At 37.6% G+C, this 22,695-nt stretch overlaps 1 protein-coding gene across 1 annotated transcript in view; it reads left to right on the top strand.

Annotated features, from left to right (window-relative positions):
- ADAMTS13 (ADAM metallopeptidase with thrombospondin type 1 motif 13) overlaps nucleotides 1–22,695 on the top strand; it is a 1,149,238-nt gene that overhangs the window by 718,401 nt on the left and 408,142 nt on the right. Inside the window, exon 21 of the mRNA XM_044058222.1 lies at nucleotides 2,969–3,148. Within this exon, the coding sequence (XP_043914157.1) occupies nucleotides 2,969–3,148 (180 nt within the window). The remainder of the gene's footprint in view (nucleotides 1–2,968; nucleotides 3,149–22,695) is intronic.

Below are 22,695 nucleotides of genomic sequence, written 5' to 3'. Positions count from 1 at the left end.
GCTGTATAGAGTTTGTTTGAAAAAATGGCGAAAAGGAATGGATCAAGGATTGAACCTTGCGGTACACCCACGGAGACAGATAGTGGTGTTGATAATTAATTTTGCCACTTGACTGCCTATTGACAGTCAGTTAGACAGCTGGCAACCAGTGTTTCTATGCTGGTTGATAGTGTTAATAAAATAACTAGAGCTGTTGTTGTATTACGTTTTGGTCTGAATCTATGTTGGGATGTGGACAAGAAGTTATTTTTTAGGAGATGGTGAAGTAGTTGTGAATCTACACATTTTTTCCAGTATTCTTGCTATGGGTGAGAGAATAGCAATTGGCCTATAATTAGTGAACTCATTGGAGGTGTCGCCTTTGTAGCGGAGGATTATGTAAGAAACTTTCCAGAATTTAGGGATGTATTTTTCCGTTATAGTCCAGTTGATTAGGATAGATATGGGGTAGGAGATGATGTCTGCAGCTAGTTTAAGAAATTCATAAGGGAGTTGGTAAGTGGCAAGGGGAAAAGATTTAAGTTTAGATAGATATTTTTTATTGTCAAAGTTTGTATCGGATTTATGGAGAAGGAATTAAGTTTATTTTTCAGAACTGAAGGATAGTTAAAGGGGTATTTCTGTTATTCTTAATAAGGGACAGAATAGAGTTGGTAAAGTGTGTATTAAATTGTGAGGCTATACTATCAGTGAAGTTTGTTGTGGATGGAGCTGGGGTAGTGGATTGGCTAGGTTTTAGCAATTGGTTGATAGCTCCCCAAAATTTCTGGGGATTATTTTGGTGCTTTTCTTGAGTAGTTGTATAATATTGTTTTTTTAATCATGTTTTATTTGTTTTTTGACTTGGTTTCGTAATTGGTTGTAAGTATGACGGAATGTTTGGTTTTTGATTTTCTGGTATAGGTGCCATGCCCTGTCTCTCTCTCTCTCTCTCTGAGGATCATTTTTGTTTCAATACTGAGCCATGGTATAGGTTTAGATTTTGCACATATCTTCCTGAGGGATGCTACATTGTTTAGGATAGTGAGGAATTTTTCATTGAAATATTGAACTGCTAGGTCTAGGTGGAGGTGTTTTAGTGGGAACCAGTCACATTGCTGTAAGAGAGTTTTGAAGGATTCAGGAGTGAAGTTCCTTTTGTTACAGATATTTTTGCAGAGGGTAGTTTTTGGAGGGCATGTGTGGTGTTTTACTAAGTAGGTTGGCAGGTGATCACTTACGCTGTCTGGAAGATAACCTGACTGGTAACAGAGTGGGTTTGTATTAATTAGAGTACAGTCTAGTATTGATTGCCTTTAGCTGTGCTTGTCACATTTAGTAGGAGTTTGTATTAGTTGACTGAAACCTTGGAAGTTTATGAAGTTTGAAGGATTATCTGAGGAGCATATAGTCCAGTCTATATTGAAATCCCCCATTATTATAGTTCCCTGCTGAAAGTTAATGAGCACCAGCAAAGGATGTCCTCATTAATAGCTGGTTTGTTACCTGGTGGGATATAGATGGCTATTATAATGGTGTGTTTATTAGGGTTTATATGAAGGCAGGAGATGAGTATTTCTAAGTTAGCTAGGTCAGTGGGGTTGTTATCCGGTCTGTCAAGTCTGAGATTGTCCTTGTATAATATTGCTATGCTGTCACCATGTTTAGAGGTCCTATCTTGTCTATATACATAATATATATGTGTGTGTCTGGGTTCAGGCGCCTAGTCACCGAGACATTTCCCTGTGGTACATTTGGCTGGGGACACATGGCTGAAGTGACATTCAGCTGCAGAGAAATATGGTTGTTTGCAAATTCCCTGTGGGTAAAGAGAAGAATGTGTTGCCATGCCCACAACTTTAAGAACCAAAGCCACAGGGGGAAAACAATGTCCATGGTCCCCAAGAGAACATGAGACAGCAGGCAATATGGCAGGCATCAGCAGCAGGCTGGCCAGAGGGCATGTCAGTGGCAGTACAAATGCAGTGCACAATGGGCAATACCTTTATAAAAGGGAGGGCTGGACCATTACCCCCTTTACATTCTCTAGGGAACATTAACTCAAACTCATACTGGAGCATAAATGTGACTACAGTAGCCTGCAGGATTTCCTCCATGCTGTAGCACAGTTCTACATGTTGTAGTTACATAAGTATGTACTCTACACTGAGCACAACACTCATTAGTTCTTCTGCCTCCATGCATTTGGTTATTAAAGCTGTGAGCATGGCAGTATGTGCTTCTCTTTGCCCACAGGGAATTTGCAAACAACCATATTTCTCTGCCGCTGACTGTCAGTTCAGCCATGTGTCCCCAGTCAAATGTAGCACAGGGAAATGTCTTGCTGCCTAGGCACCTGAACCCTGTGTGTCTATGTGTGCATGGAGGAAATCTTAATTGGTTATAGGCACTAACAAAAAGGAAAAAAACATGCAAACAGGGAGGTAAGAGATTTTGTATTGCTTCTTGGTTCTCTTTACAGCCTTAGCTTCATTTTCATTTTAGCAGCAAACAAAGTTCAAGGCATTTATCAGTCCACATAATTGCACATCATTTTGAACTTTCTTTGATGCTCACTTCAACAGAGGTTGTGGAAAGCCTTACTTATACTCAGCGCAAACACATCTGATACTAATAATCATGTATAAGTTTGAATGACCTAGTATACTAAAAATGTCAGCATCACAAGCAAGTGTATAATTCACATTTATCTGGATGTTTTATCAGTGTACATCGGTAAGAGGGACGAGGACCTTGGAAGATCGGTCACAGTGTATAAGATAACTACTAATTATATAATCAGGAAAGGTCGCAAAGGCAAAATGGATAGCAGAACTGAACTTGATTCTAATCATTGATGCACTTTTACAGAAGAATGAAACTGGACTTCTGTTAATCTTCCGAGAGTGCACAAGTTACTTGAACTGCAAGGAAATGCTATGGTAAATAAATGTATCACTAACACTTTATTGTTTTTTTTTTTTTCTAGCTGGAAAGTTGGTGAGTTTGGCCCCTGTAGTGTTACGTGTGGGGGAGGAACCATGGAGCGAGATGTACACTGTGCAAAGAATGAAACAGGTTTCATAACAACAATACCTTTGTCTGAATGTAAAGAACTCACAAAACCTGCATCTGTGGAACCATGTAGCAACAGTTCATGTCCTCCAAAGTAGGTATACACTTAATGGGTAGTATAAACTATACAGGTCAATAGAAGGATGTAGATTTTATCCTTGTAACTGATTTTAACATGCATGGTTAGTTAGGTTTTCATCATTAACCTTGTATTATGTTCCTGCTTGTATGGTAGCAGTTTTGATGATGAAGTTTCTTTGTATTTTTTTTTTTGAGTACATATTAAATTATTTAAGTAAAAATGCTCAAAACCAGTACAAAGGAGGAAAAGTGCCCAAACAGTAACTAATAAATCCCAAAAAGCACTTGGATAGCCGTTTCTACCACAAACCACAATGTTTATTCACATAGACACAGCACCAGCAACAACAATGTAAGAGTTAATGCTGACATACATTCACTTATGATATTGCCACTTGTCAAGGTTATATAAGGGTAGCAGTGCAACATTCATAGTTATCTGATGAAGTTTTTGATGAAAACTTACTGGTTGTATGTCAGCATTAAATCTTACATTGTGGTTGCTGGTGCTGTGTCTATGTGAGTAAACATTGTGGTTTGCAGTGGAAACAACTCTCCGAGTGCTTTTTGGGATTTATTTAATTAAAGATTTTTTTTATGCTTTGGTGACAAAGCACAGATATTAGAAACATATACTTTTTTTCAGTGGCTACCCAGAAATAGCTCTGTATTATATAACTTCTGAGGTACAATGTCTGATAATAAAAACCTCAGTATAACCCCTCAGTGTTGCAAAATCCATTTCAGTAAAGGATTCGGAAATGGTAGTGTACACAGCAGACAAGACAATATTATCTAAAAAATACATTACACAGTGGTACAGAGGTACACTTAAAGGGCAGTACTTCCTGCCTCATTAGACACATGGCAACAGACTCTGAATTAGAATGTAGAAAACACGCTGTGCACAGTGCAGTCATCCCAGAGTAAACCGCACACCATGGAATGACCTTCACAACACCTGTTTGTTGAGCACAGAAAGTGACTACAGTATCTGCCTTAAAGAGCTTTACAAATTAGTAAGGCAGCAGTTACTGCCAGCATATGAACCCATGTGCACTAACAGTACAGCTGTATCCAGGCTGCAGCTGCTGCATGCTACATGCTGTACAGATATCTATCCCTCTTATAATTGTAGGAGTTAGAGCAGTCTTGCCACTGATTTTATGCACAAGTTTTCTGTTAATACTAGGATATGAGTCTTTTTCCAGGAATTTATATGGTCAGCTTAACAGACAGCTGCACCCTGAAACAAAATATAGGCGAGGAGTTAGGTAATTCCATAAACAGGGAAAGGGGACTGGGAAAACAGGTAAGTTTAAGGAAGCCATAAAATGATTATGTGAGGTACTACAACCGGTCTCACGTGGGAAGTATTCCAGAGAGATGAAAGTAAAGTGCCAAAGGCTGTGTCACCAATTTTAGTACTATATTTGTGAACTTCAATCAAATTCTTGTTTTAATGTTTCAATTCCCTTAGCAAAGTGTATCAAGTTAGCAAGCAGCTAAGCCCAGAAGTTTGTGGGTAAATGATAATTGAACACATCATATTTAAACTGTAGGTTCATCCAACAGAAATCCTTCAAAGCCAGGCATAGTTGGGCTACAAATGACAGACCAGCCATGATTCTCACAGTTCAGTTATGTGTAGATGTTTGTTTTCCTGTTTGTGTGGTCGTCAAAGTTCCCAATAGCAGCTGAGCCATATAGTGGGTTTGGCCAAAAGAACAAAAGAGTGTTTGGCAAGCAAGCAAAAGATAATGTTTCACTCTGTAAAAGGCACTCTGTTTTTTGCTCATATGTCTGACTTTAAATGTCTATGTGAGCCTCTAAGCGTATTTTACTGTCTAGAGTAGTGCAATGATATTTCCAAGACTGCACAAGTTAATTTGGACCCAGTGAACACAAATTACTCTATTTAGTGAGAATTTAAACATGCTTTGATCTGTTTACCAAATACTAGGGCCTTGTTATTCTTTTCATATAGTGGTAATCTACTATACATTAGCCATTTATTTAGGGTGTTGAAGCCTTCTTGCCATTATCTGTACATATTTGGATAGCTGACCTCACTCTTGACTCTCTTATTCAAGGTTTCAGTCTTGCATTCATTCACTACAGCTATGGCTTAACCCAGAAGAGTTGTACCCCAATATCTCTAAAACCGTCTCAGTGTCACTGTTCTTCTCCACAGACTTCCCGTCTTTTCCCTCTGATTATACTATTGTCACTAACATTGATACATAGCCTGAATCAGCCTCACATCTTCACAGAACCTCCTTTGATCTTTAATGAGTAAGGCATATCTACTAAACTCCTTGCCAAGCATGTGAGCAATGTCGTGATTGAGAATAACGAAAAACTTGCCAGATCATACATAGACCACTTATGTAGTGTCATGCTGACATTGACTATTTCATATGTATCAGAAGCACAGGGGGATACTTAAGTAATGCTGCTCAATTACCTCTCCATTTCATTTCACTGAAACTTTGGACGCAGATGTTATGTCTGGGCTAATTTCCTTGTATCCTTTTAAGGACAGCGAGGTGACTTTTATTTTTGTTTGCATTTTCTTTGTGTACTCTCCCCCATCTTTTTCTGGATGTGGGGAATGCATACCCTTTAGTTTAACATTGACCTGGTGGCTAATAGTGTAACTGATAGGTGCTTTGCCTACCAGAAACACAAAAGGGATGTTTAAGTAGCACTGCTCAATGAGTGGACAGCGGGTCTCTACATAATTTAGTGACTGAGTATTCATGTTTGGTGTGGATGGGGTATTGCTGTTCATATTTTAGAAAGATCACTTTCATGATACCACTTTCTATATACTCTTGTGACATATCTTATGATTACTTAATAGCACTAACTTGGTATTAATATAGTACAATACCAAGCAGTTTTAAATATAATTAAATAATATTGGTTTAGTTTTCATTATATTGCAACACTTGCTGTAATTCATGTGGTGTGTTTTTACTTCGGTTGAAGTAAAATTAATTGTTTTATTTTATTTAAATGATTATTCAATATTTTTACCTATATTCAGATATTTTTAAAATTTTGCATGTTTTTATTTTTAATAGATTTATTAAATACTTATCTTTTTGATGATTTAATTAAAAGTTGATTCATAAGTGAATGTGATAAATGTATTTATTTAATATTTGTTGACTGGGAAAGTCTGACCGACTAAGACAGAGCCTATTTTCAACAGAGGCCTGGGGAAAAACACTCCAGACACATGTCTCTGGAATGTGGGAAGAAATAGGAGTACCTGGAGGAAACCCACATGAACGCAGGGAGGACATACAGACTCCACAGAGGAAGCACCCCAGCTGATAATCAAACTGGAGAACCTCTTGCTGTGAGGCGATAATGTTAACCACTGCACCACTGTGCCACCCAAAATGTGAAGTATATCTGAAGAAATCTGAAGGTGTTATGTGTTTTAATTGTGAAAGACTATTAGAAATAACTCATGTAGCTAAAATAGTTTAGTGACAACCTAACTTGTAATTGTCCTTATGTTAAAGCCCTTGCATCTATTCATGGTTTTATACTAGATTGGATGGAGAATGCTTCAAACATTAAAAATAGTAATTTAATGGATAATACACACTTGGTAAAAATAATATGTAGTAAAGTAACAATGAAAGTTTTGGAAAAAGGGAACCAGAATGAAGATTAAACAATAAAGGTTAAGAAAAGGAAGAACTCAATATTACAAAATAAGAGAAGGAACAAGAAGAAATGTAATGAACAGATGGATTCTACCAACGATGTATGTGGTGAGAGTATTGACAGCTTAACTTCTTTAAATGCTGTAGCTAGTGATAAGAGTACTAAACACTACAAAGAGGAAACTAATACAGATTTTAGATGTGTACAAGCAAATAGTGAGATTTTATTTATTATTTAATTATTTGACATTTGTTGACCGGGATAGTCCAACTGAGCTAGCGCTCTTTTTCAGCAGAGGCTCGGGGAGAAAAGCTCCACAATTAGACATAGCAATGCATATTTTAACAAAATTTATTCCATAGACATGATAAGTAGGTACTTAGTAGACAGTTGAAAAAGCTGAACAATGATTTTCCAATTCTGTGGTTCTTTCTATATACTGAAAAGTGCAGATTACAACACAGCAATAATTACAAGTTGTTTGGTTTCAAAGTTAATCTAGTGAAGATAGTATGTACAAGAGAGAGTAGGGGGAAATTATAAATGCAGCTTGTAAGAAGGTTGTATGCAAGACAGTTATTACTTCAGCAGGACAGAATGGATAGTAAGAGTAGTTCTATATATGATGACTGATGTACCAAATTTACCAGTTATTGCTAACAAGTCATCTAGTGGTGGTCTTTATCCTGAAGTGATAATAGTTAACATAGTTCAAGGAAGCATTTTAAATTAGAAAAAAGAATGATTCTGATAATATAAAACAGTTAATTACAGGAATTGATACTGATTCCTTAGAATGTTTCAGTGATAATAGTAAAGAAGGAGAAGAATTAGTGAATAATTGCATTAAAAAGAATATTACTTTCAGGAAAATGAATACTAAGACCAGTTTGGACTCACCTAAGTTAAGTCACAAGCTTTTTAAAAGGAATAAAATTGTTAATCAAGAGGACAAGTCAAGGCTGGTAAATTTTCATTCTGAAGTTTTGGTTTTAGGCAACTCCGTGTTGTAATTAACTGTAAATTAACTATGTAAAATAAATAGAGAAGGAGTTACAGCTTCATCATTGACTGGATTGGAACTAACTGGTGTGAGTGAAGTAATTAATTGTACCAAGATAAGACATGTTTATTATCCACATAGAATTAATGACTTAAATTATATCCTGCTCAGCTATATGAATAACTCAGTATTTGATATAGCTGAACACTTGGAAAGAATAAAGTTCAATGTATCCTAAGTGATATTATTCCATCGCAGTCCTGGTCTGATTACATGCTTACAAAGGCCCACATGTTCAATAATTAGTTAAGGCAACTTGCACTGATTTATAAGATTTAATTAAGTATTGAGAGGACTGTGTTCAGGAAAACAGACTATTTTCAACTGACAAATTTCATCTTAATTCATATGGGGCATTGTATGTTGCAAGGAAAGTCCTTGCATCTGAATACATATATTGTTTGTTTATGGTTAGGTCCAGTGCAAACAGAAAGAGAAGGATCTCTATATCTGACAGAATTATAAATTGTCATTTTTGTAATACACAGAGTATAGAAAATAAGTATGATGAATTAGATGGATTAATATCAGAAGGGTAATAGAAACTTATTGCAGTTGTTGAATCGTGGAACTTAATTTATTATAATCTCAGCGGTTTTGTGAAATACAAATGTTTAACGGAAAACTCCAGATGTGGGGAGTAACCTTGTGGATCCCTGACTCAGTTTTTTCTAAACTTATTAAGGAAGTAAGTGCCAGAGAAACTATTGCAGCATAGTTAAAATGTGCTGATAGCAACACAGTAATAAATACTGCAGTGTATTACTGACCCCTTTCTGTGGACAGTGTTGCTCAGTGGGGCTTTTTAGGTTATACAAATTAAAGAAATATTTAGACGTCAAGACTATCATATTCTTCTGAGATTTTAATTATCCATGTATTTTGTGAGTTGATAATTCAGCTAATACTGTTTTTGAAAGAGATCTGTTGCCATGATAACTGTTAAAGAAAATCAAGAATTCAATACACAGGAGGTTCAGATTCAAAAGTTTACTAGTGTACACCAGGAGGCAAAAAACGTACAAGTACAGAATTTTGTCTGACATGAAACAGGAAGCACACAATTTTATATAGGTTTAACATTCAAGCTATGCCCACCTTACTGACGTGATATGTCACAGGGCATCTACATCAATTTAGCTTACAGTCTTCTATTGATAAAGCTGTTGATGCTGTATATTTAAAAAAAACTTTTCTTCTAGATATAATAAGGCCTTGCTATCCAGCTGGTCAGACATAATGTCTTTCTGTAAAGTTACTTCTTCAAGGTTTCATATCAGTTCGAATACAATAGCAGATTCAGTCTTTTAATAATCTTCTTTGTTCTCTGTTACACTTTCCTACCAGCTGCGTGCTTATCTCAGTAACACATATACAAGGCCAAATCATTCCAGCAGGAAAGAGCAGAAGATTTCATTATTTCACACATTTAATTTCCTGACCCAGCAGATAATCACTTGTGAAAAGCATAAACATTAAAACTTGCTAAGCTACCATCTGCCAGGGTCGAAGGTCAGTTTTGCTTCAAGCCACACTGCAGTTTCAAAACTACTTACATTTACACATGAATTAATCCTTACTGTTATATGATTAATAGAATAAAATGCATTATATACTACTTTGCTTTTAAACTAGCATTTCTCATATATTCAAATACACATTTTTCTAACATTTTCCCCCCTATTAATACTTTTTATTCTATTTTGAAGTATGCATAGTGTCATTTCATCTCCTAACCTTTTCCACTTAGGATTTTCAGCTAGGTGAGTCATTCAATCTATACTTCAGAAAAAATGTCATCTGAGATCAACTTTTCAATTTCAATATCTTGGTACAAAGTTTCAGTAACAGATACATCAATAAAATCTTTGATTAATCTTTTCATGCAGGGAATTCCACAGCAAACACATGCTCTTATTAGGAGTATACCCACACAAATGGCAATCAGAATATTCATTAGGATGGAACCCCACCCCCCAAATAGATTCTGGAAAAAGTCCATCAGTGGGTTTGGGCCTGGTTCAGTCATGGCTGATACTTGCTGAATTACCTCTAGGTGATTATTGATTTCATGCCTATTATCTGGTATGTACGCACAGCATTCTTCTTTGATAAGCGCGCATGTACCACCTCTCGCCGCTAGGGTGAAGTCAAGAGCCATCCGATTTTGTAGCACAACAGTTCTCATTGCATTCAGTTCATCAGTCACCAGTTCTAGGGTGGAAAAAGTTGCATTACTCATTACTTCCAGAAGTTTCGACAACTTTCTCAGCTCCCAGATCGATTTGACTGCTCCATAGGCTGGGAATATTCCTGCCCAAGATATAACACTGTCACTCAAGTCCATATGAGTCAATTTGCTTTTATCTTTCACTGAATTGTGGTCTTTCCAGCCAGCTTCGATCTTTCCAACTGGATTCACAGGTTTTTCAACTGGACCTTCGGGTTTTCGGGCTGCTTCTCTCACGTTTCGTATCTTACCCAAAGGTAATTCTGCAGTATATCTTATTGCCGGAACCAAGTAACCCAAAAAAAACCTGCCGGACCAATTCTCAGGTAACCATTTATACGCCTTTTTCCCACAAATAAAATAACAATTTTCTACTTTAGTACTAATACGCATCAGCCCTGCATGAAACATTTTCTGATCTATAACTGACAATTGTTTAAACAAAACTGGATTCTTGCAAATGTCATTCATAGTTGTTTTCAATGAGTTCAAATATGAGTTATAATTATTATTGCAAAAAGTATTGCCATTACTATTCTTAATGTAACATCGGTAAGATATAGTTATATTACAATTGCTCCAGCCCACCTGGAGGGTATCATTTTTATAAAAACATACAATTCCTTTTTGTGTGACAGGTAAAAATAAAGCTATTTTGTTCTGTGATCTCACAGTTCCTGTATCGAAGAGTAAATTCTCCCAAGTCTCATTTATCCCCAAAGGGACAGCGGACATTATCAGTCCTCCATATGCTGTTGGTATAGCTGTACAAACCCAGCAATTTGAAATGTTCATAGTCTCTGCATATACACGTTTCATGGCTAGGTATGTGTTAAAATTTGGATGCCAGTCTATAGATGTTTCATCACGCCTTCCCACTTTCACTTGTGTGGCTGTGTGTAGAATAAACCACAACAAGAGGAAAATTGTCACAATTACAGTCAATAAATGTATACTCAACAAAATGATTATGCAACATCTCTGGGGATGATCTAGATTTCTATTCACTTTGTTTTTGGCCATCTCGGTCTGGTTGTGTATCAGTCACAAAGTTTTTATCAAGTTGAAAGTTCTTTACCGGTTTGCAGTGTGCCAAATGAACCCAAGACATCCTCTCGGCCACTCTGACTGCAGTAGGCATTGCCAACAGAACCTGGTACGGTCCTTCCCACTTTGGACTCACCCAATTCTTCCTTTTTGTCACTTTCAGCCACACGTACGTCCCCGGAGCCAAGGCTGCTTCCACCGGTCTGGTCTGTTCCTTATCTGAAAAAGAGTTAAACTGCAAAACAGATTTATTTGTTAACAGTTTCCTCATATAACTAGCTAATGAACTGTCAGCCTCTTGCTCTGCAGGCGTGAGAGCTTTCCACTGAGGCACATAATATGCTCTCCCAAAAAAACATTTCAAAGGGAGTCAAACCCTTTACATTTGGAACCGTTCTCATACTCAGCAGTGCTAAAGGCAGACAGTGTATCCAATTCTTTTGGGTCTCCTCAACTAGCTTCCTAAGCTTACTTTTGAGGGTACCATTGTACCTTTCCACCAGTCCTGCTGACTGTGAGTGGTAAGCACAATGGTTCTTTAAGGAGATACCAAAAAATCTCCCAAGTTGGTGGATTGTCTGGTTTACGAAATGTGTGCCGTTGTCACTATAAATCCTTTCCGGAATGCCAAATCTAGGGATTACTTCTTTTATCAGGGCTTTTTCCACTGTTGCTGCATCCGGGTTTCTGGTTGAAAAAGCTTCTACCCATTTGGAAAACATGTCTACATAAACTAAACAAAACTTTTTCCCTTCACATTTATTCAATTCTATGAAATCCATACAAATAGTATGGAATGGATACGGTGGTATAGGAAAACTTCCTTGCATGGTTTTAAATGCCCCTTGTGCATGATGCTTGTTACAAGTATGACAAGCTGCACAAAATTTTTTTGTGTAGTTTGTGTATCCATATGTTTGGAATATTCGATTTACTAACTGTACCATCCCCCCTGTTGAGACATGGCACTGCCCATGGCTCAACAAAGCTGCATATCTAAATAAATTAGACGGCAATATCGGTTTTCTTTCTTTGGAAATGTGCAGTCCATTCTCAAGAATTGCACCTCGTTGTACCCATTTTTGTTTTTCTGCTTTTGTAGTAAGCGTCTGCATTGTTTTTAACATGTCTAAATCTAAAATCTCAGAGGGTTGTAATTCCTCATTTAAAAGTAAAGTTTCTGAGTCTGAGGCTGCTTGCTTTGTAGCTGCATCAGCTCGTGCATTGCCTTTCGAAATCTTATCCTGTTGTTTTGTATGAGCTACACATTTATAAATAGCTACTTTGGTAGGTAACTGAATAGATTTTAATAACTCCAAAATAAATTGTGCATGATTAATAGGTTTTCCACTAGATGTTATCATTCCTCTATTTTTCCATTGTTGTGCAAATACATGTACTGTAGAAAAAGCATACTGACTATCAGTATATATGTTTACACACTTGTTTTTTGCTAAAGTACATGCCCTCGTCAAAGCTATCAATCCTGCTGCTTGTGCAGATAAGTTATGTGGTAAGGACTGGGCTTCTAGAATTTCAGTGTCTGTAACTACTGCATACCCTGCCAGATTCTTCCCTGTAGGACCCCTTCTGCATGAGCCGTCCATGTAATATGTCACCTCGGCATTATCCAAGGGCATATCTGTGAGATCTTGTCTAGGTAAAGCTAACTGTTCAATTTCCTGCAGGCAGCTGTGTGGTGTGCCATCCGCAGGAGTTGGAAGTAATGTTGATGGATTTAATGTTGTACATCATTCAATTGTCATATGAGGTTGGCTCAGCAGTATAGTCATACATGAAAGATGTCTAGCAGGAGAAAGGTATGCCACTTTTTCTTGCAGTAAAATTATTGCAACTGCATGAGGCACTCTCAATGTGAGAGGGTGGAATAACACCACTGAGGCTGAAGCCTGTACTGCCATTGCGGCTGCAACTACTGCTTGTACACAGTGAGGCAAAGATCACACCACTGGGTCTAACTGTGATGAATAGTAGGCTATGGGGCGTTGCTTGTTCCCATATTGTTGCGTCAATACTGATGTCATATATCCTTGTATGCAATCTACGGTCTGAAAAAAATGTTTGTGATAATTTGGAAGTCCTAAAACTAATGAAGATGCTATCAACTGCTTCAACCAGCAGAAAACTGTTTCTGCTTGGGTTGTCCATTGTAAAATATCTTGTGCTGCCATTGGTGTCTTATATATCAAGTCAGTCAGTGGAGCAGATTCCAAAGCATAATTTGGTATCCAGCTCCGGTAGAAATTAGTTGTACCCAAGAAAGACATCATTTCCTTCTTGGTTGCTGGTTTAGGTGCTTGCAAAATTGCTGTTTTTCTTTCCTCATCTAGTATTCTACCTTCATTGGATATTACATATCCCAAGTATCTAACTTGTTTTCTCCAAAGTTGTAACTTACTTTTGTTTACTTTGTGTCCTTGTGTTGCTAAAAATTTCAATAATGCCACAGTATCTTCCCTGCATTGTTGCTGGGTGGGGGCTGCTAGCAAGATGTCATCTACATAAAGTAGAATTTGACTACCTCCCGGTGGGGTAAACCCTGCCAGGTTGCTAGCCATTTCTTGTGCAAATATTGTTGGACTCTCACAATATCCCTGTGGTAGTCGAGTATATGTATACCTTTTACCCTGAAATGTAAATGCAAACCAATATTGACTATCAGGATGTATAGGTATCGAGAAGAAAGCATTGCTGATATCTACCACAGAGAAATACTTCTGTTGTGGTTTTAGATCATTTAACAAAATATATGGGTCTGGCACCGTAGGTGCTCTAGGTATTACTGCTTTATTTACAGCTTGTAAATCTTGTACCATCCGTCATTCCCCATTCGCTTTTTTAACAGGAAATAGGGGTGTATTACATGGTGAATCAGTAGATTCTACCAGTACTCCTTCTTTGAGTAATGCTGCTATTATAGGCTTAATTCCTATTTCTGCATCCTTTCTCAAAGGGTATTGTCTTTTCTGTGGTCTAAAAGCTGACTTTGGGGTAATTGTAACTGGTCCTGCTGTTCGAATAAGTCCTACATCTGACTTGCCTGTTGACCAAAGAGTTGTTGGAATTTCACATAAGGCCTTTTCTTCTTCTTCTAATAAAATGCTAATCAGCTGTCCTCGCTAGATTGCAAGTGTACAGCTGGATGTGTCTGTGTCAACCAATTCAGTTTTTGTTTCTGTATCCCTTGTTCTGACAGTTCTAAATCAGTCTGTTTCTCCCATCTTGTTACTTTTTCTCCTAAGTCTGCCCATTTTACACTTTTATTCTTTGTCAAGCTGACATGTGGTAATCGATTTGATCTATATAATGCAAGGAATTCTTGAGGTAATGAACAGCTGACTACACTGTTCCCCTCAGTATCCCAGTACAAAGTATGCAATACTAGTCTAGTTGCACGATTTCTGAATAATTCTTGCTCATATTCTCTATCAGGTCCTGGTATAGTACAGTAGTATAGAGTACAGTGTAACAAATGCTGTCGATCAGTGTCGAGGGAGGGGGCTTTACTGATGGCTATGTTCATCAGTTCCTCGGTTACTGCCCCTGGACCAGTCGTGACTAGGTCCTGGCTGTACCAGTAGAAAGTTTCACCCTCCGATCGCACTACAAAGGTATCCATTTGTCTCTGTGCCTCCATACCTTGTACAGTTGGAACTACTGCTATGCCAAATATCTGCATAAGGTCCCTGCCCAATAGGTTTACTGGACACTTTGCAGAAACAACAATTTTACTTCTCTGGGTCATACCTGAAACAGGGTCAGTTATTGCTATATCATGGGAAAGTGGTTCCCTGTATAGCTGTCCATTTGCAGATTTTACTAGTATATAATCAGGTGATTCGGAATTTTCTGGTAACTTGGAGGGGTGTATCAAAATCCGTGACGCTCCTGAGTCACACAGGAATTTGACTTCCCTCCACCAGAAGTGTAACTTCCGGTTTTGTATCTGCTAAGTAGAGCTCTAAGCTCAATAATGCTAAGTCCAAAATTTCACTTTCTTCATCCTCCATATCTACTTGCACTTCCTCTACTCCTTCTATCACATTTACATCTGTTTTCTGTTTATTAACTTTTCTTGATGATTTCTGACTTTCACATGATGTATCTTCACTATCATATAGTCAGTCCTCATCTCCCTTATCTTCTGAAATTACCTTTTTGTTTTGCTTACAATCCCTTGCTAGATGTCCCTTTTTCCTGCACCTGAAGCACTCACCTCTCTTTTTCCTCTCTTCAAAATCTTCTGATCGTTTGTCAGACTGTTTGTTTCCCTGGACATTCTTCTTGCCCTTTTTACCTGACTGCAATACAAATACTTCAGCTCCGTCTTCAGCAGTGAAGACTTGTGCCTTCTTTTTCTTTTTACTATTAAAATGTCTTTCAGCATGTCTAGCATATTCAAATAAGGCTTGTAGCCTCCCTGTTCGATGGTCTATCATATGCTTTGTAATGAAGCTACTAATAGGTGCAATGCAACCTTTCAAAAATGCATTTTTTAATTGTTGTTCATACGGGGAATCATTCGCTTGGTTCTCAGGAACCGACATACCGCTATGATTATTAAAACATTCTAATAATCTAGCATAATACCCATCTATCGTCTCATTTTCCTGTTGTATGCATTGATTAATGCAAGTCCAGTCTGCTCTAGGTTTCCATTTCTCAGAGATTCGGTCTGTCAGACCTTTCACTCTGTTGTCTAACTCTGCGTCACTATGTGGGAGGGGTTTAAGCTCTGCATTACGAGGATTCCAGGTGCCACAAATCATGTGCCAATCTGGACCTATAATTTGTCTTACTACTTTTTCTACTTCTTCCCCATTCAAGTGGTAACTCAATCTCATGCCTTGTAAATCTTCTAAAAATTTCATAAAATTAACTTTTGGATGGGGAATTCCCTCAGTAGCCTTCCGGATATCCTCCAGTGTCCATGGCCTGTATACTAAGAGTGTTGGGTCCTGCCCTTCCTGTCCTGCCTGAGGATTTGGAACTTCTATAAGTGGGCATATTTCTTCCTCACTCTCATCCTGTAGGTTTCTCTCTATTTGATATGATTCTGTGTCCCTATGTGTTTTACGTGTTCGGGACCTAGTTTCAATAGGATCTCTAACAAATGGTTGTGGTCTTGCTGAAACTTCAGGATAACGCGGAGGCGGACCAGCCTGTCCACTCGCTTCATATCCTGAAAAGGGTAAGGGAGGGGGCAAGGGAGGAGGAGGGGGAGCTGTCGCTATTACCAAGTTATTATCCTCTTTGTCTAAGAATAATGTTTTTGAATTTTTCAGCTTCTGCTCTCTACGATTTGCTTCCTCAATCCACCTATGTGCCTGAGGAATGCCTAATTGGCATTGCTTTTTTGCCTGACCTCCCGCATCAGATTTAAGCTGTTTTTTTTAACTAACTAGTGAAGTTTTATCTAGTTCATCATCAAATTCATTTATATAATCTTCGGTTAGGGGCGGAGCTCGCGATGTTTTAGTGCACTGATTTCTCATGGCAAAAAAAATGTTACGTAACCCTTTTTATCACGTGATATCAAGTTCTCAGTTCCTGTTCACAGTTTATCTAGAATAACTGCCTACCTTATTCTGTTACCCTGATCTATGACCAAATATGCAGTACTTCCTTTTGTCCCTGATCTGCAAAACAAATCTTGACAACAATATACTGTAACCTAGTCCCTGATCTAAAATAGAAAAAAGGCAAATTCTTCCTACCTGAGCTTCCGGTATTGAACTGTCCAATGTCCACTCTTCGGCCACAGATCAGAAAGTGGCCAGCCTCTTTAAACGACAATTCACTCAGAGGTCTTTTCACCCAAGAAGAACCGTTTCGGTAACTTCTCCTGCGCAGTATTCAACCACCGGTAGACTCTGATCTGCAGCTGTCCGAGGGAATTTTCCGGCTCAGAAGGACCAAACTGTTAAATAAAATCAAGAATTCAATACACAGGAGGTTCAGATTCAAAAGTTTACTAGTGTACACCAGGAGGCAAAAACGTACAAGTACAGAATTTTGTCTGACATGAAACAGGAAGCACACAATTTTATATAGGTTTAACATTCAAGCTATGCCCACCTTACTGACGTGATATGTCACAGGGCATCTACATCACTTTAGCTTACAGTCTTCTATTCATAAAGCTGTTGATGCTGTATATTTAAAAAAAACTTTTCCTGTAGATACAATACGGCCTTGCTATCCAGCTGGTCAGACATAATGTCTTTCTGTAAAGTTACTTCTTCAAGATTTCATATCAGTTCGAATACAATAGCAGATTCAGTCTTTTAATAATCTTCTTTGTTCTCTGTTACACTTTCCTACCAGCTGCGTGTTTATCTCAGTAACACATATACAAGGCCAAATCATTCCAGTAGGAAAGAGCAGAAGATTTCATTATTTCACACATTTAATTTCCTGACCCAGCAGATAATCACTTGTGAAAAGCATAAACATTAAAACTTGCTAAGCTACCATCTGCCAGGGTTGAAGGTCAGTTTTCCTTCAAGCCACACTGCAGTTTCAAAACTACTTACATTTACACATGAATTAATCCTTACTGTTATATGATTAATAGAATAAAATGGATTATATACTACTTTGCTTTTAAACTAGCATTTCTCATATATTCAAATACACATTTTTCTAACAATAACCTATGATAATTTTCCCTAATTAGTATTAAGTAGGACTAGAGACAGAAATGTACTTGAGCTAATCCTAATTACCATTCCTGAAAGTTTAGGTGATATAGCAATAAGGATTCCTCTTGGATGCTCAGATCACTGTTCTATAACATTTACTTTAACTGCCTTTAATTAAAAAAGTGTATCCATGTTTACAGTCTGTGAACTAACAAGTCATTACACATAATTCTGTTCATTACTCTATGTTACATTCTGTAGAGTTTAGTTATGAGTTAATGGAAGAAATATTTTCCAAAAGTATATTGGATGCTGAATATGAAACACATGGTAGGTATTTTTACACCACTTGGTGAAATAAATATTTAACTAAAACACTTGAAAATGATTTGTAGAGGAAGCATTCAAAAAATAAGAGTAAAGTACTTTTTAATAAAGTAAGCAGAGAACGTCAAATCAGAGAGGCTAAAGGAGATTTTTAATTACACTTTGTAGATCAATATGTGTGTATATACCTTTAAGAAGCTATCCAAGGGCTTGCACAAGTGTAGAAATACTGAGCATGTGTAAACCTGACTGCCATTTTGTAGTTAGCTGTTGAGATGTAAACATGTATGTATGTAAGCATTGTTTGTTAACTGGTTCATTCATATTTAATGATGCTGTTATCCATCCTGATGTGTTTCTATGTATTAAAGCATCTAAACAAAACCCCAAGCCTTCTTGTTATATGTGTTAGAGATGAACGAGCAACATGGTCTCAGAAGTGACATGTCTAAAGGGCATGGTACCAGAATCAGAATATCTAAAAGGGCCTGAAGTCTGTACTGGCATACCAAAGGGGCATGAAGTTTAAAACGACTTGGCAAAAATAATTTAAGGCACTTATCCAGATACTGGTGGAATATACAGCAGTGGACCATCCCAAAAATGTGCATACTTCATAAAATAGGTCAGAAATTAATTTCAGGTATTCAGACTTGCCCAGTACTATTTTGTTTCATATAATATGAAAGAAGGCATATAGAACATTCTGAATCACATTTGCATAAACCAATATGTATGATACTGATAAAATATTTGAATTACTACAAAAAATGTTTGAAATAAAGTCTGAATGGCATAAAATGAATAAAACAAGGGGAAATGACTGCATTTTCGCAAAGCATATATATTTCATCTTAAGCAAAGATATCTGTGTTTTCAGAAATGTATAAAGTGTTCACATTTGTGCAGTGTTACAATAATGCTATTTTCCAAAGTACAGCCATTACAAGGCACATTTTGCAAAGTACAGTCATTACAGAGCATATTTCACAGAGTAAAGTATTTCAAAGAGTTTATTTTGCATTTGAATGTTGTCACAAGCTCACAGAACAGTTTGTTCATACATAACTACAAGGATCATATTGTCAGTGTGTTTGGGCATACTTTGTGGGCATGGCAGATGGATTTCAAAAAACCCGGTGCACTTGTGTTTGACAGTAATATTGTTGAGAACTGGAGAGTGTTTGAGCAAGAGTACGATATTTTCATACAGGCTGCATTTTCTGATACAGATGACAGTACAAAGGTGTTTATTCTACTTAATTTAGCTGGGTCAGAAGCCACTGAAATGGAGTGTTTATTTGTGTATGCACCTGCTATTTATACTGGAGAGGGGGGAACCGTCATATTGTTGTACCAGTTGAGTCAAGGCCGGATCCTGAGTGCTTAAAATGCAAGTTTAGAGAAATATGTAACCCCCAGATAAGTGTTACAATGGAAAGGCACTTATTTTACACAAGGGATCAAAAGCCTGGTGAAACATTTGCAGCATATATAACTGACCTGAGACATAAGGCTAAAATGTGCAGATTTGGTGACTTAAGGGATGAGTTGATAAAAGACAGATTTGTGTGTGGTAGATGATGCTGTGAGAAAGATTTTGCTTTGTGACTGTGACTTAACTTTGAATAAGACCATTGAGATTTGTCAGATATACGATCTCACAGAAAAGCACACAGATATGCTTACAAATGAGAGCAGCTCTAGAAGGCACAGTGATAAAGCTCATAGTATGCAGCACATTACTAAGAGAAACAGGCCCAATTACATGGCAGATGTAACCCCTGCAGCACCTACTGGTAAACCCCAGAACTTTTTAGCAAATTCCAGAGTTTGCACAGTCTCATTGAAGCACAAGAGTGAGCCTGCAAACTCAAAGCATGGGCCCCAACCTAGTTTCATAAATGTCATAATTGTGGTAGAAGTCATGAATCTGAAAGGGAAGAATTTTTAGCTTTTGGTCAACAATGCCACAAATGCAATAAATGGAATAATTTAAAAAGGTTTTGTAAATCAAAAGGCCCACATTCTTTTATTAAAAGGGAACATTTTAAGAAATGAGTTGCTCAGTTAGACTGTGACAAGCCTAGTCTTATGTTGGTAGAGTGTCATTGCTTCATGAAATGGTCAGTGCAGTTGATTTAAAGGCAAAGAATGAAGTATTTTGTACTGTTAAGATAAATGGCAAACCCACAGAACTCAAAGTTGACACAGGTTTTAAGTTCAATATTATGTCTACAGAAACATTTGCTAGAGTTTGTAAAGGTGAATGGCTTGAATTGACAAGGTGTGCAAAACTTGTTGCTTATGGAGGTGAAGAAATTCAAACCGTAGGCTCAGTGGTGCTTTCCTGTTACTTCCAGCAGAGGGGAAGATGCTACAGCTTTTTATTTTATCTGGTCAAAAGGCATGCTCAGTCATTATTAGGGCTCAGAGATGGTTTGAAAATGGGACTGCTTTAATTTAATGTGGAAGTCCACTGTGTTAGCTTAAAAGACCACTACTCTAATTTTGCCCAGCACATTTTGTCTGCCTATGCTGACCTGTTTGAAGACAAACTAGGCAAATTTCCAGTTGTGTACTCCATGAAGTTAGACCCAGAGGTCAGTCCAGTTATCAGACCAGCACGTAAAGTTCCAGTAGCCATGCAAGACAGAGTCAAGGCCAAGTTAGATAAAATGGGGCGACAAGGTGTAATTTGTACATTTGAAACGCCAATTGAATGGGTATCTTCCATGATGATAGCTCATAAGAAAAGCTCAGTTGACATCAGAATATGTATTAATCCACAAGATTTGAACAAAGCATTGAAAAAAACCTCATCATCCAATGCACAATGTTGAAAAAGTCGCAGCTTTGATGCCAAATGCCACTATTTTTCTGTCCTAGATGGAAAGAGTTCATTTTGGCAAATTCAGCTTGATAAGAAATCCTCATTGCTCACTACTTTCAGTACTCCATTTGGCAGGTACAGATTTTTGAGAATGCCATTTGGGATAAATTCTGCAAGTGAAGTCTTTCAGCACGCAGTTGAGCAAATTTTTTCTGGGTATCCTTGTGCCATTATAGTAGACAACATACTAGTTAGGAGGTTGTGATGAAGGAGAACATGACAGAAACCTCAGAAAAGTTATTGAAAAAACATGTCAAGTTAATCTTAAGTTCAATGGACAAAAATGCAAGTTCAGGCTACAAGAAGTCACTTATGTTGGTCATTTATTTACGAGTACAGACCTACAACCAAAGCCTTCAAAATAAATAGCCATTCTCGAGATACCAGCTCCAGGCAAAATTCAAGCCCTGAAACATTTTCTTGGCATGGTCGACTTACCTAGGCAAAATCACTCCAGATCTGAGCCAACTATCAGCACCATTCAGAGAGCTGACACACAAAGATGTATCCTGGTCTTGGTCAGAGCATCACCAAAGAGCATTTGATGTCCTGAAACACAGAATTGCTAGCCCACCAATGCTCAGATACTATGATGTTCACAAACCAGTTACACTTTCCTGTGATGCTTCGAAATTTGGACTCGGTGGAATCATTCTACAAGAGGATCAACCTGTTGCCTATGCATCAAGAACTCCTACCCAAACTGAACAGCAGTATGCCCAGATACAGAAAGAGCTTTTGGCAATTGTGTTTGCATGCTCAAAGTTCCATGATTGTGTTTATGGTAGACTTATCCAGATTGAAACAGACCACCAACCATTAGTCACAATCCTGAAAAGACCAATGCATTCAGCCCCAGCCAGACTGAGATTGCAAAACTACAATTTCAATCTTGTCTACAAGAAGGGCAAACACCTTTATCTTGCTGATACATTATCCAGATTGCCCAGAAATACCACTGAACAGAATGACAATCAACGTTCTCATTTGATTGATAATTTTGAAGTTATGGAAGAAGAAATTTTTCTTCCACAAGTCTTGATGAGCTGAGAGATCACACAGCTACAGATCCAGTTTTACATGGCTCAACCACTTTATCAGTCAAGGATGACCATCAAAACAATCTAGTTTACATCAAGAACTGCAACCTTATTTTCCATACAGAGATGAGATTTTGGCTGTGAAAGGTATCATAATGAAAGGTCCAAAGGTAATCGTTCCAATGTCCTTGCAACCAGAGTGCATTAATATCTTGCATCATTATCACCCAGGAACTGAATCTACCAAATGAACGGTGAGAAAACTAGTATTTTGAAAGAGGAAAGGATGACAGGAAGGCTGTAGTGCTTTGTTTTGACTATTTCTATGATCAGTATTGTATTTGCTACTGTTTACCAGTAAACATGATTAACTCTGTCAAAACAAGTCCTGAAGACATTGTTTTACTAGCAGCATTTTAAATAGGGTGAAGTATCTCTAACATCCAACTAAAATGAGTAAAGATGCTGAAGTGGACATGAAATATGTGGAATTGGATGTGACAGATCCTGAGAAGCAGCCGATGAATACTGCATTAGACAACACAGAGAAGAATGGCTGTGTGAAGGTCAAAGTGCCAGATAATCAAGAAATTAAGTTCACAGGCCTC

The sequence above is a fragment of the Protopterus annectens genome, chromosome 16.part0 (assembly GCF_019279795.1).
Source record: "Protopterus annectens isolate FY-2018-M chromosome 16.part0, PAN1.0, whole genome shotgun sequence".
NCBI lineage: Eukaryota > Metazoa > Chordata > Ceratodontiformes > Protopteridae > Protopterus > Protopterus annectens.
This window is presented reverse-complemented; position numbering and strand designations above follow the sequence as displayed.